Genomic DNA, 14,505 nt, shown 5'->3' on the forward strand with positions numbered 1-14,505 from the left:
GCCCCCAGCACTGACTCCTCCCTCCTCTGCTTTGTCCCTCCACTGTCCCATAGAAGGAAGCGCCTGGCTGGCATGCCATCCTCAGTAACAATGGAGTACAAGCCCAAGAATGTTTGCAGGACAGTAAACTGTCAACCTCACGTTCCTGGATGTAAAGCCACAAGAACAAGAGCCTGTCTGTTCACCACCTGGATGCCTACTGGCAGGCTTGGGGAGCTCAGCATTCATTGTGGTTATGAACAGGGCTCCGGCTGCTCACCTTACACAATGGGCTGCAGACCCAGGTGCCCCTTCATAACCCTAACACAATTCCCCAAGAGGAGGTTCTGTCTGAAACCACACTGAGAAACAGCTTGCTTTGGGCAGCCAGCACCATCTTGAGGGAACCAAATTTTGTCTCTCACTTGCCCAGCTATACAAATAAAAAACTGCAAGAACAGTCATTTAAAATAACATTAGAAAATCAGATCTATAATTAAATGACGCCATTTAAGTTTTTGCTGGGATTCATTCACCGTCTGTTACTGTAAAATTCTGGGGGAAAAGTCTAGAATGAAAGAAATTACTTTGGCTGCTATGGAGACAATCCAGTTTGCTAGATGCATATCCACCTGTTGCTACAAGGCAATACAACACAGAGCTCCGCTGGCTAAGCAGAACCGCACAAACGCTCACAGAACATCAGGCAGGGAACGCCACGGAGCCCAGGAGAGAGAGGAACAGACGCAACCTGCAGGTTTCCAGAACAAGATCTTGCAGGGACCCAGGGTCCCTGCCCTCTGAGGACGCTTCTTTCCCCGGCCTGATCAGAGCTATTTATTTCCCTAGAATTCAGAGCAGGTGTTAAAGCCTGAACTTGAAAGTCAATGGAAGAATTTTTACAGAAAAGAGCAAAAATTCCTGCAATATGGCATATATATATATATTTTTTCTTTTCCCTGCCTACTTTGAAAAGAACCAAGGAAGCGACTGAAGGCGTTGGAGAATGAGTGAGTGGGGTGGCTGGGAAGGGGGAAGATTTGGCTCACCACCAGGCTATGTTGATTGGGACCCTGATTTGGGTGGTGTGTGGAGGGAAGAAGCTTTGTCCCAACTGCCCCCAGAGACGCGGGACTGACGTGTGCCGACTCTTAGGACCCAGCGTGCCTGGAAATTATCCCAGCCAGGCTGTCCTTGAGACCACCCTTCTCCAGCATGCGCATCCCAGGGGTCCCGGGGGTCCCGGGGTGTGAGCTATCAGGGCACCCACGCTGCAGGAAGGTGGGTGCTGGGGACCCTCCCCTGCTCCATCAAGCTGGTTCCCAGTGAAGTGGCAGGGGGGGCCAGGCCTCGGAGGAGCCCCGTCCAGGAGCTTCCGCTCCGGGGTCGTGGGACGGAGAGACCCATCCACAGGGTGGCCAGAGGAGTAAGGGCTGGATGGGGCCCAAGGGGGATGCAGACCGTCCAAAGCCAGCATGGAGGGGAAATCCTTGCAGTTGGAGACGCCGGTGGAGTCGGTCACACACGTCTTCCACAGGTTGGCCCAATAGGTAGCAGTGGTAATGACCGTGCCGTCGATGGTGGACACCTTCCAGTAATCGGTGGGCAGCGTGGAGGACACTAGCACCCAGCCTGAGATGGAGACCATGAAGGCGATGATCTCCGAGGCCGTGCTCGCCATCCCGCCCGCTGCCGCTGCACTCACGCTCGCCCTGGCGCTCCCACTTGGCGCCGGGACCCCTGCGCGCTGGGGCCGGAGACTCCGCCTTCCACCGCCTCCCTCACCCCGCCCGCTGCCCCAGGGATCCGGCGCCAGGGGGAGCGCGCGGCCTCGCACACCGTGTCCGGCCCAGCGCAGCGTGCAGCAGGTGCTGTAGGGAGGCTCAAGCAGCACGGGCAGGGCGGGCAGGGCGAGTGGCCAGCCGCCGCCTGCACTCCCCTGAGTTCCCGATCCATACAACTCACTCGCAGGAAAACGGCTGTCCTGCTGCAGTGGTGCAGGAACAACTGGGAGCTGCTGTGGACAGCCGGGCTGTAGACCCAGCCTGCCACCCCTGACTCAGTCCTACCTACCCTGAACACCTTATAAAAACAGAGCTGGAAAAATAAAAGCCTTTTGTGTGTTCTAAGAGGGCAAGGTCTGGTCCCGCAGCCCTCGGCTTGCTGGGTTCTTAGAGGTCTGTGCTCCACACTTGTCTGTGTTATCCTATTTGGCTTTTCATGAGGGATCAAGGTGCCAGTGCTTTATCTCGAAATCGACCTTGCCCTCCAAATTCTGTAGTTTTTCGGGGCCTGGCACTATGTGCAGAGGCCTTGGAGGCACAGGTCTCAAGACAGCAGTGATGGACATTCCAGGCACCCGGACATCTGCCTTTGTTTCCACCTTGATCTTGAATATTGCAACCGCGTACCTCTCAGGGATTGTGTCTCTAAGGCCTTTGGCCTGTAGCACCCTACCAGCTTCTGACTGTGTGGGTCTGATCCATGAAGAGAGGGCTCTAGCACAATGAGTTTAAAAATACGTAATTGTTTGAGGATCAGGATTACAGAGACAGAGATCTTCCATCTGATAATTCACTTCCCAAACGATTATAACACTACAACACCCCCGCCCAGGCCCTGCCAGGCCCAAGCCAGGAGCTTCATTTGGGTCTCCCTTGCAGGTGCAGGATTCCAAGCACTTGGGCCATCACCCACTGTTTTCTTACATGCATTAGCAGGGAGCTAGAAGTGGAGCAGCCAGGACATGAGGCATATGGGATGGTGGTGGAGGCTTAACCCACATGCTGGCTTCCACAGTGAGGCTTCACTTTTTACAACACCTCCACTTTCAGCATCCAAGACAAGAATAAACTCATTTATTGCTTCCTTTCTTCATTACTGCCTCAAGTTAAATATAAAGAGCAGGGTGTACTTCCAGCTCCTGTAGTTACACATCTGGGCATAGATGAAGGAACAAAGACACTGGTTTATGAGGAGGTTATTATTCGTCCACTTAAAGTTCTTGCCGTTCTTGTTGTGACCTTTCAGAATTCACTTCTTGCCAAAAGCAGTCAAAGCTCTGAAACCTATAAATCAGGTCTGCTGGAGAAAGGCTAGCTACCAGCCCTCTGTTCACAGGGACATTTTTGGTTCATGGAGAAGAATTCAATTCCTGTATATCGCTTCTTGTTTTTCTTTAGCCAAGTGGGGGCAGAGTGAAATTGGAGGTGACCAGCGAATCCCGAGGAAGAAAAAGTATTTAGCCTACAGATTCCTCAAAACTCAGGTTTTCACAGAGATCCTTGGGACACGAGCCATACTTGCACAATTACTGTGCTTCTAGAATAATATTCAGCTCATGTTTGATGAGTCAAGCCCAGTACTCCAGGCAGAGCAGGATGCTTTGTCTTCTGTTCTGTAGGTACTTTCAGAAAGTTCTCCTTTCAGCTGGGCCTGAAATGTCTCTCACTTACACCAAAATGCTGTGATGATCTGCGCTCTCATCTGATTCCAAGTGGTCTTTCCTTGGTGGGGCAGCTGCAGGGACCTGTACTTGACCTTCATGGCTGGGGTGGTGGAGTGCAAGTCGAGGGATGCGTAGGTTGTGCACTTTTCACCTCCACGCGTGTTGCGTCCACTGGAGATTAAACTTAAAAACAAAATTTGGGGCACAACGCAATGGCTCACTTGACTGATCCAACCCACCCCTTCAAGTGCCAGAATCCCATAAGGGTGCCAGCTGCTCCACTTCCCTTCTAGCTCCCTGCTATTGGTCTGGGAAGGTAGTGGAGGGGCCCTGCACCTGCACTGGAGACCTGGAAGAAGCTCTTGGGTCCCGGCTTCAGATTGGCTCAGCTCTGGCCATTGCACCCACTTGGGAAGTGAACCAGCAAATGGAAGATCTTTCTTTCTTTGTTTCCTTCTCTCTGTAAATTTGCCTTTTCAATAAAAAATAAACCTTTGAAAAATAAAAATAGTAAAATTTGGGCAGCACCTTTTTAACCTCTTCTTTCTTCTCCTCACAGCTGTCCCAATCTGCCGCTGTCAGAACCCAAATGATATCTGTTACTCTTTTGTATGAATTGTCTTTTGAAAGTACTTCTGTTACCTGGGAGTCCACTCTCCAAATGGCCACAACTGCCAGGACAGGGCAGAGCCAGTCAGAAATAAGGAGCCTACAACTCCACTGGGCTCTCCACACAGGCAGCAGGGGCCTAAGCACTAGAACCAGTGTCCACTACCTTCCCATTAGCAGGGAACTGTATCAGAATTGAAGCAACCGGGACTTGAACAGACACTCCAAAATGGCATGCTGGCATTGCAAGCGGAAGCTTAATCAACATCAGTCCCTTCCACTGTTGTTTCTGGACTGTCTTCCTTTTTGAAACATTGCCTGTTTTAGATCTGATTTATTATTTGGAAACTTGCAAAAAAGCACTAACCCTTCACAACTACACAAAATTTGTACTCAATTTCTTTACCTTGTCAGTTCTTGTTTGCTGTGTCTTGCTCATGGTAGATATCCATAAAATGCACTGATGACTTCTTTGCTATGACTAGACAAGACAAAATGCTGATTTCCCTGGACACCCGAAAAAGGATGTTGTAGCCTTGAAGACTCAGTTTATTAACTCTTTTGCTTGGATCCAGGGACACAGAGTACATCTTAAAGAAGGAAAGAACCATGTGCAATGGTTTTGTTTAATATATAATGGAGTTTAACTATTGTACTTGAAAATCCATAACCCAGGTCACCATTGCAACACAGCATTTAGATGAAATCAATTCTGAATTCAAACTCTTGCTCCTCTTCCCTCTGCTGCGTCACCACACCAAAGCCAGCATCCCCAACCCCAAGTGGCCATGGCAGCAGCATTTATAAAACCTTCAATGTGTGGCCAGGCTGCAAACCACAGCCCTGCCCGGTGCAGATTCTTCCTTCTGCTTATAAACCATTAATTTAGCAAAACAGATGGTGTGACTTGCCAAAAGAATGAATATTAATCTCTTTGTTTGAAAACCTAAGGAAATAGGTTCAATTAATGTGGGACTTGTAATGCAGTTTCAACTTAAAAGGGATTGAAAATGCCACAATTCAGAACTGAGACCTGAACTGGCACCACTGACAGTTGCCTTGCCAGCCAGAGCAGACTTGGGTCGTCATGCCTGTGGACTTGATTGATTTTTCTTTTACTTTTATCCTTTGTTCATTCCATGAGATTAGACATTGCTAAATTTTTTTTTCCTCCCAAGAATGCATTGCATATTTATTATGTAAAGTTATATTTGAAAGTCCAGGAGTTTCTGACCAAAGAGTACAAATTGCTAACTGTCTTCAATACTCAAAGAAATACTCAGTAATGACTCAGGCATATAAATAATTTAAAATGTCTCATATCTTAAGATTTTCAAACCATTTTTAGTCTGAAGACTCCTAAAAGTATATGTAAGCATTTCCAGAAAATTAAAATGGGTCAAACACTGAAGATTTTTTAAAAGAATGCATAAAGTAGACTATTACATTTTAAGATTATAGAGTCCCAGGTAACCTTTGTAGTTACTGTGCAAGCCAAGTTACAGAATGCACCTTCCAATTGATAAATGCTTCCTTATTTTCTTTGGGATTTGGTTCACCAAATTTTTTTATTGAACCTTCCAGAGCAGACTATTCCTACTGGTCATTTCACTATAACGGTGAATATACTGAGAAATATGCTTTCTCTAAATTTTTCAAGGTGGCATCTTAATTTACAATAATATGGTCTGCATAAAAGGCTGTAGACCTCTTCCAATATGATAACAACTAATGTAAAAAAACATCCTGAAATCTCTTCTGAGCCTTTCTACTTTTCAGGCCCAAGACACTGGAATTTACATTGGAAGTTATTCCTCCATTGTTGTTGTGGTCATTAAGGAAAAGCAGAGGAACCTGCCATGCCAGGGTGTTCCCGGAGTGTAAACCAGCTGAGCCGACTGAGCGGGAGATTTGCAGAAATTCTTCACTTGAGATCCCAGTCACCTGCCAAATAGCACAGGTGTGCCTTTCAAAAGCGCAAGGATTTTCTAAGCATCAAATCTGGTTTCAGGACACATTAGCTCCTTCCTGCATCCCAGCAAGGTGGCGAGCTGTTAATCAGGTGGGAAGAAACTGGAGTCCTGATAAAGAGAGCTTTAGGTTTAAAAAAAAAAAATTGCCCAGGAGCCAAATATTGTTACAACGCATTAAAGAAGATTGAATGCCGATACCAAGATATTAAAATAGCATATCTGTGTTCCTTTTCCTTCCGCTTTCCCTCTCACTCTGGTTTATCTTAATGCTCTACCTGAAATCCATCATATTTAGAATGAAGGGTGTAGATTAGGAATGGTTAAGGAACGAACACATTCTCAACACTGTATCTCTGCTCATATATAAATGCACACACAAAAGTGAGGATATTTCAAAAAGTGAAAATGGAACTTTAAGATAAGCTTATTTTGCTGTAAAATGTTTTGAACTCTGTGCATGGTCTTGTCATATGGATTTTCCATCAACAGCTTGAAGACTTGTCACATATATGATGAAAGGAGTTTTGCACCAAAATAAGCTTATCTCTTCATTTCATTCATCCACAGTTTTTGAAGTACCTTCATGTATACATTTTTTGGGCAGATTATAACTATCTAGATACTTGCTTTATTTGTGCTTTGGCAACATCAGAACATTTCCATGGGCTCATTACTAGCTGGTGCCATCCACCTTATGTGTGTGGATGGGGGCGTGGCAGGGATTCCTTTGAAACACATTCACCCCACCTTTAATGTATTTGATGATCTTCTGAGCTTCGGGGTCTCTCAGTGAATACCCTGTCCTGCCTGGAGTCACTACTACTTTGCCATGCTGGAAACATCCAGGCCTTGGGATGGCCGGGTGCACTCTCTGGCCAATGAGTTATTGTTGGATGGCCTTTAAGACTATTTCCGACTTTGACCCGTGACTCCTACTGAATTTCCTCATTCGGACAAAATCAACAAGCAGCTAAGGGAAGTGGAAGTTTTCCTTCGGTGTTGTCACTCCTTTGCTTTCTAAACACTTTCTGCCTTCCCGTTTCCTACTTTCAAAGGGGGGTTTATGTAAAGCTGCATGGGATAGGGGTAGGGTGAGGGGAATTGTGCAAAAAGAAAACCCTATTAAAAATCTATGTTATCTCACTTTCATTTTGCTTTCCGGTGAAGTTTTGAAATCTTATTTTTGATTATTAGAAATATGATAGGACATGATAATTCACTTAGTGTGATGTAGCAGAGTTATAGGAACCAGCAAGACATGAGGGAAAGTTCAAGAGTGCCCTGGGTAGATCATTAATCCTGCGCAGCCTTGCTTGTTCAGCTCTAAAACAGGAAGAGTTCACAGCCTCTTTCAAAGATAGGGAAAGGATCGGGGACAATGTGTACAGGGGCCAGAGCATGATAGATCCTTAAGGAATAACGGATGTCATTCACACTCTTGCACTTCCTTGTGTCTTTTTAAAGTGATATAATGATATTTTCCATAAAAGCGGTGTTAGTGTTTAACACACATCAAGTGAAAATGAATGCAAAGATATTGCAAATCTTCAAAAAGCAGGAAGTGTGAAGGAAGATAACAAAGATGTGGCAGGTAGTAAGAGCAGAGAGAGTCCTCAAGAGTTAGGAGTGTGGAGGTTAATCCAGTGGGAGCCAATTGGAGGAGGGAGTGTCTATAGGGTGGTGAGGCAGAAGTGAAAAGTACAACTTACAGGGCAATTCAACTCGAAGAAGGGAACCCCTGTGAGACAGTGTGAGAGTAACAGCAACACCAAGAGGAAGAGAAAGAACAGGAAATGAAGAAAGGACAAAGGGATGGGAAGTCAGGAGGCAACCTGCTAAACCAGAGTTGAAAGTGATGGAGGACCCTAAAGAGAGTGGGAGGACAGTGAAGCTTTCTCTGCCCTCACCAAGGGGAAGGGGTGGGAGATGGCCACTGGCCCAGCAATTGAGGGCTTGTGGAGTGCCCAAGCTCAGTGCCTGGCTGTAGCTGCTGACTGCAGCTTCCTTCTAACACACATCCTGGCCAGTAGCATGGATCAAGTACTTTGGTGCCTGTCTCCAACATGGGAGACCTGGATTGAGTTCCCAGCTCCTGGCTTTGGCCCAGTCCAGCTCTGGCCATTGTGAACACAGATGCAATCTATCAGATGGTCAGATGGGACCACTCTGTCTCTCAACACATGCACCTGTCAAATAAGTGATAAAAAAGCAACGTGAAGGCAGAAGGAAGGAAGCCATTCTTTCTCATGCCTGTTATGGGATGATAGATTACCACCCTCCCTGCTCCTCACCTCACAGAACTCAGATAAAGTTCATTCCAAACCACTTGGGACTTCTAAGTTTACCCTATGTACGGATCACTCCATGGGGGAAAGAATCATTGGAAATTTAAAGTTAATTTTTGGGGTCAAATATATACGTTCTTACACAAACATGTCTTCTATTAGCAAATCCTTAACTTTGTTTCCCTCTACCCTCATGGTAGTTTTTTTTTTCTTACTTTTTCTCTAATACACTCAGACATTATTACTTCGTAGGGACCGGCTACCATTCTAAGCATGCAATTTGTTTCAGCTGATCGTAGGCAGCAGGCACAGTTTCTTCCTAGAGTGACTCACACACAGATTAAGTCTTTTGCTCTGGAACATGGCAGGGGTGGCATTGCAGCTCAGCCAGGTGAGTCTAGAGTCCACAATCCCAGCTGAGAAGTGGCTTCCTATACAGGTAATGCTTTGTAGTTTGTTTTCAGGGCTCCGTCCATATACACCGAGCATGTATACTCGCCCAGGAAATTAAATAGTCCTGGCTAACTTGATTTACCTGTGTAAGGAACACTGCTTTCATAACCACAGATATTTGAGCTGAAGACCAATTTCCTTATTTAATTTCAGTGTGTGACTAGATCTTACATGGGTGCATATACCCTTGCTCATATATTGTTCACCGTTGATCTGAGCAATGATGATGGGTTATAATCACAGTTGTGTATGGGGGATTTTCTTGAAGAGCGCATGTATATGGATGTGTATGTGTAAGTATGTATGCATGCATGTTTATATGTGTATATGATATAAACATGTATGTATTTATATACACATACATAGCAAATAAACAATTTACCAGAGTACCCTGCAAAATCTGCCTTTTGCATGCTTCAAGCTCTAGACTATTCTCTCAGCTGGGGAGAGCCAGTTCAGCCAACTTTCTTGGGAATACTCAGCCCCATGCATACATTCCTCCACCTGACTCTCACCATAGAAGTTCCTCTACAGTGTGTGCGCCTTACTCTACTATGGACTTGACTCTGCTTCTAATGTCTTCTATTTTGCACTCTCATCCAATTTTGATCAAAGGCCACTGACCAAAAGTGTCATAAAAGAGAACAAAGTGTCACCTTCCAGTGTCTCTCCTCCCACCGTTTCCCTCCAGTGATCTCTACCAAAGGTGCTGGAAGTGCTCGTGAGGAAAGGGGTAAGAAAACAGAGAACATCTGAGACTACTGTGCCTCACTAGAACCTGGGGAGCTGCCTAGATGGTGGCATGAAATGTCTGTGGCCTGGCGGGCTGTCTTCTGGGGACACTGGAAAACTGGATAAGTGGTTGGGATTCGTGAGGATGAAGATTCCAACAGGGCTACAACTCATCTGGATTTGTTCCCACCTACAGGAGCATGCTTTATCCATGCAACCTGTTCCAAATCCGTTCACGTACTGGCTGTGCACTAACCGTCCACATCCTGTGGACAGGGTGAGCAAAAAGACAAAACCCCAGACCCAGTGCTATAGCTCAATGGCTAAATGCTCACCTTGCAAATGCTGGGATTCCATATGGGTGACAGTTCATGTCCCGACTGCTTCACTTCCCATCCAGCTCCCTGCTTATGACCTGGGAAAGCAGTGGAGGATGGCCCAAAGCTTTGGAACCCTGCACCCATGTGGGAGATCTGGAAGAAGTTCCTAGCTTTGGATCAGCTCATTTCCTGCTATGGCAGCCATTTAGGGAGTGAACCAGCAAATGGAAGATCTTTCTCTCTCTTCTCTAAATCTAATCTTTCCAATAAGAATATATAAATTTAAAAGAAATCACTGCCTGCCTATGGCTCACTTTAGTCCCAGTGGGAGAGACCAGGAACAAGGTAAAGGGAAATAACTGGTCTATGAGATCATTTACATGAAAGTGAAAAAAATCCCTGGGGACGGCAACAGGGTACAGAGTGTGTCTGTGTAGGAGCAGGAGAGGCAGGAGGGATAGCTTTGAAGTTTCTCCAGTAGTTAGCCATCCCCGAGAAACCAGCTCCTGACTAAGGACCTGCAGGTGATGAGGGAGTGAGCAACGTGCTCAGCTCCAGGCAGAGCAGTCCCCCAGGGGAGCGGGCTGGATCTGTGTGGGCTGCACACGGGAACAGAGGGAGGGAGAGGAGCAGGAGAAGAGAGAGAGGTGAGGGGTATCTGTGTGGTTCTCAGTGTATCTGTGTGTCTACTGGTGTGTGCTCTGTATGTGTATTTACGTATTTATGTGGGTCTGTGTGTTGTGTGTGCCTGTGTGCATTTGTGTGCATTGTGTTGTGTTTGTGTTCCAGAGCATTTATATGTATGTGTGCCAGCCTTCCCCTGCGTGTGCATGTGTGTCTATGTGTCTCTATTACTGTGTGTGTGTGGGCAAGGGTGTCTGGGAGAAGGGGTGGGTATAGGAAGATTTGTACAGCTCAAAAAGGTCCTAGTAACTGTCACTCATGAGTGATCATTTACTGAAACAAGCAACCCTCTAGATGAACAGATTTAGGTGTGGTGGGTATGGAAAGAAGAGATGAGGAATTCAGCTTCAGACGTTTGCAGTTTGAGATTCTCAGGTGACATCTAGGCTGGATGCCAAGTCAACAGTGGGATCTACAGATGAGATGAGAGCAGAGGTCCAGGCTAACAAGTCCCTTCCAGGGTCACCTGTGTTTGGACGGTGTATAAAGACATGAGACAAGCCAGCTCCCCAGGACTGAGCTGAGATGGGGAAGAGGGGGCCCTGAGGTCTCCCACCTTGGCCAAGGAGACAAGGGGTCAGACAGGAGGCTGAAGAAGCCTGGCCAGGCACGTGGGAGAGACACCAGGGCAGAAGGCCTGGAAGCCACTTCAAGATACAGTGTAAGGAGGACTGGAGCCATTGACTGATGCAAGGTGTGAACACCACTGAAAAGGCCAGCATAAAGAAGGCTCCAGAGACCCAAGGGAGGTTCTGTTTCCCTGGATAGGGCAGGGGCAGAACCCCAAAAGAAGAATGATGAAAAGCAAGAGGAAAAGGGAACTGCTGGGAGTGGGAGCAAACCCCTCTTCAAAAGGAAGAGAGGAAAACACCCAGAAATATATTTTAAAAATTTAAATCTTATCCAAAAGCAGAAGCCTTTGTATTTTACAAGGTTTTCCTTAAAGATATGGAGATGAGAAGAAAACGTGTCCACAGATATGACTCGGAGGCATTGTGGTCAAGTTGGTGCCAAGTCACCTCCATAAAGGGTTTTTCAGTAGTGCCATGGGAAGAAAAGAAATCGCAATGGAAATTGTATGCTGCTAGGAAGGCAGACAGACAATAGATAGCCACACCTCTTTTTGTGATTCAAAGCAATGGCTCTTTCTATGTTTGATTTAGAATTAATGAAAAGATCCAAAGAACAAAGTTAATGTCATGTTTTGCCTGAGATTATTATAACTGCCACACCTCGGTGATTTCTGGCAATAATCTTTCTGGCAAATATGTCCTAACCCAGCTGCTTCCCCACCACACCATTTGTCCATATATGTAATCCTACAGAGTTAAGCAATGTTTTTTCCCAGTCAGAATACTGTATGAAAGATTATATTGTGATTTTTTTTCCCACAAAGTAAATAAGGCAGCCAGTGGAATCCGGTGAAGCAACACACATGATATTTGTTCTCGTTTTGTAGAGCTAATACATTGTAGAGGAGAAAAATAAATAATGAAATTCTGTTATTCTAAGTTGCTTCCAGATGTGACAGAGAGGGTCACAATAAATTAAGATATGGATATGATACAACTTGATTTATTAGAGGCTTTCAATAATTTCTGACTTATTAGCTAAGAAGATAAATGACTTAAAACATATGAAACATTAAACATAAGTGCTCAAAAACTGTTACTAGTTTTTACTTGTGTCTTCAAATGAATAATCTTGCAGGAAGAAATCTGTGCAAAATATATTTTCATTATAATTCATACAAACAATCATTCAAATAATTGATCTCTTGTCTTTTAAGTTCCAAGCTGCATGACACACAAGTCAGCTAAAGAATTTTTCTCCAAATGAATTAGAGTCACATAGTATGAATTTTGGAGAATGCATAGTGGTTTTGTTTTGATACCTAATATCTACCTGCAATAGTTCTGGTGTAACCTCACTCACAATCAGGGTCGCCAGTCTCTTGTACCCTTTCTTGTACCCTTTTTTTTTTAGGCTAATTAATTCTGACTTTCAAGACTTCCCCATTTCATTGTTTTAGGGAAACCTGGGTTGTGCTTTAGGTAGCATGCACCTCTATGGTTCTACCTATTTAAAATGGAATGAATCTTTGCCTTTCAGCAACCTGAAGGCCCGGCTAGTTCTGCTTCAGGACAGAAGACGTCTTCACGGTGTGGATGTGAGATTCCGGTGGATTCCGATGCTTGCTTGGCCTGCTACTTTTGAGCAAACAGGAGTGTGTTCTTTACAAACTGTGACTATTTTCTTTCTTTCTTTCTTTCTTTTGCTATTTTTTTTGTTATTATCATGTTTATGATGATGACCTTTTGATTTTTTAAAAAAATTATCTAATGACTGTAGCCTATATACTTATAGTTCACTCTTTTATTTCTGGTCAACATGAGCCAAAGAAGAAACCCCCTTGTGACTACATTTTGAAATCATATTAAGGGGGCAGATGTTTGTACAGCGTTTGTAATGCTACCTGGGAAGCTCACATGCTATATACTGGTGACTGGGTTCAAGTTCTGCCTCGGCTCCCAACGGCCCTGAAGGCAGCAGGTAAAATGATTCAAGTTCTTGGGTTGCTGCCATCCACCTGCATCTTGCCTTTAGCCTGACCCATTCGTTTAGAGTGAACCAGCAGGTGGAAGGCATTCACACTACCCTTCACCCTCTCTCTCCTTCCCTCCTTCTCAAATAAATACACATTAAAATCAAACACATTTGAGTCAGTGTTGTGGCACAGGGCATTAAGTCTCTATCCCATATGTGCAGAGGTTTGAGTCCTGGTTGCTCCACTTCTGACTTAGCAGCCCTACTAAAGGCCTGGGAAGGTGGCAGAAAAGGGTTCAAGTGTTTGGGTACCTGCCAACCCAATATGGCAGATCCAGAAGAATCTCCTGGCTCCCAGCTCTGGCGTGATGCAGCACAGGCCATTGGAGCAATGTGGAAAGAGATGGAACATCTCTCTCCCTCTTTTCCTTTCCCACCCAGTCTCCCCCAACACATTTCTGTAATTGTAACTCTTTTTAAAAATATTTATTTATCTATATTAGAAAGGTAGATAAACAGAGAGAAGAAGATATATAAAGAAAGATCTTCCATCCACTGGTTCACTCCCCAAGTGACCGTAATGGCCAGAGCTGAGTCATTCTGAAGCCAGGAGCCAGGAGTTTCTTCTAGGTCTCTCATGGGGGTGCAGGATCCCAAAGCTTTGGGCCATCCTCCACTGCTCTCCCAGGCCACAAGCAGAGAGCTGGGTGGGAAGTGAAGCAGCCAGGTCATGAACTGGTGCTCATATGGGATCCTGGTGTGTGCAAGGCAAGGATTTAGCCACTAGGCAATCACCCTGGGCCCTGTAACTCTATCTTTAAAACAGATAAAATAAAATCACATTGGCTTTTGAAGTATATACACTCATATTTCAAGTCAAATAATCCTATGCACATGAAATAATAATATTTAAAGGCCATCACATCTTCCACCTTTTCTCTTTCTGCTATAAACTAATGAATTTAGAATATCACGTTCTGCATATAAAATAATAAATGAGGGAATCAATATATTTATTTTGATTTGAACACTGTACAACATTCACATGTGTCAAAACAACACATGTTATTTTGACAGAAAAGAAAGATACAGGGTCAGTTCAGCTTTTGGTGTGATGCTTGGTTTGCCTTGAATCAGTAAATTTCAGTGACATGTACAAAAATAGCACTAGATTGGCATCAGGACCTGGCAGCAGTGCTAGTTCTGTTATCATCTGCTGAATCTATGTTTATTTGGGTCCATTTTTCTCAACTAAGGACCTCCTACATGGTGGGGCTGGAGAAGGAGAGAGTGAACAATCTCTAAAACTGCCTTCCTCTGATAGTCAATGGAGGATATTGTTTCTTCCTCCCCTTCAAACAATGCCATTAAGAAAATCAAGAAAGAGCAGCAGACATGGAAGAGAGGGAAAAGGAACAGTAGGCTGGGCATCAGGGCATGATGGGTTGCTGTCCGCGCACTCCTGAACGCAGGAG

General features: G+C 45.1%; 1 protein-coding gene across 6 annotated transcripts in view; it reads right to left on the reverse strand.

The window, feature by feature from the left end:
• Nucleotides 1-14,505, reverse strand: part of CLDN10 (claudin 10) — a 106,856-nt gene that overhangs the window by 18,561 nt on the left and 73,790 nt on the right. For 2 of the 6 annotated variants that reach the window (XM_040991233.1, XM_040991230.1), the window contains exon 1: nt 1,441-1,689. The exons of the other annotated variants lie outside the window; for them this stretch is intronic. In XM_040991233.1, the coding sequence (XP_040847167.1) occupies nt 1,441-1,660 (220 nt within the window). In that variant the 5' untranslated portion in view covers nt 1,661-1,689. Of the gene's footprint in view, nt 1-1,440; nt 1,690-14,505 lie in introns of those variants that run through there. 6 annotated transcript variants of the gene reach the window in all.

Source organism: Ochotona curzoniae, unplaced genomic scaffold (assembly GCF_017591425.1).
Source record: "Ochotona curzoniae isolate NIBS_2020 unplaced genomic scaffold, NIBS_Ocur_1.0 contig_64, whole genome shotgun sequence".
In the NCBI taxonomy this organism is placed as follows: Eukaryota; Metazoa; Chordata; class Mammalia; order Lagomorpha; family Ochotonidae; genus Ochotona; species Ochotona curzoniae.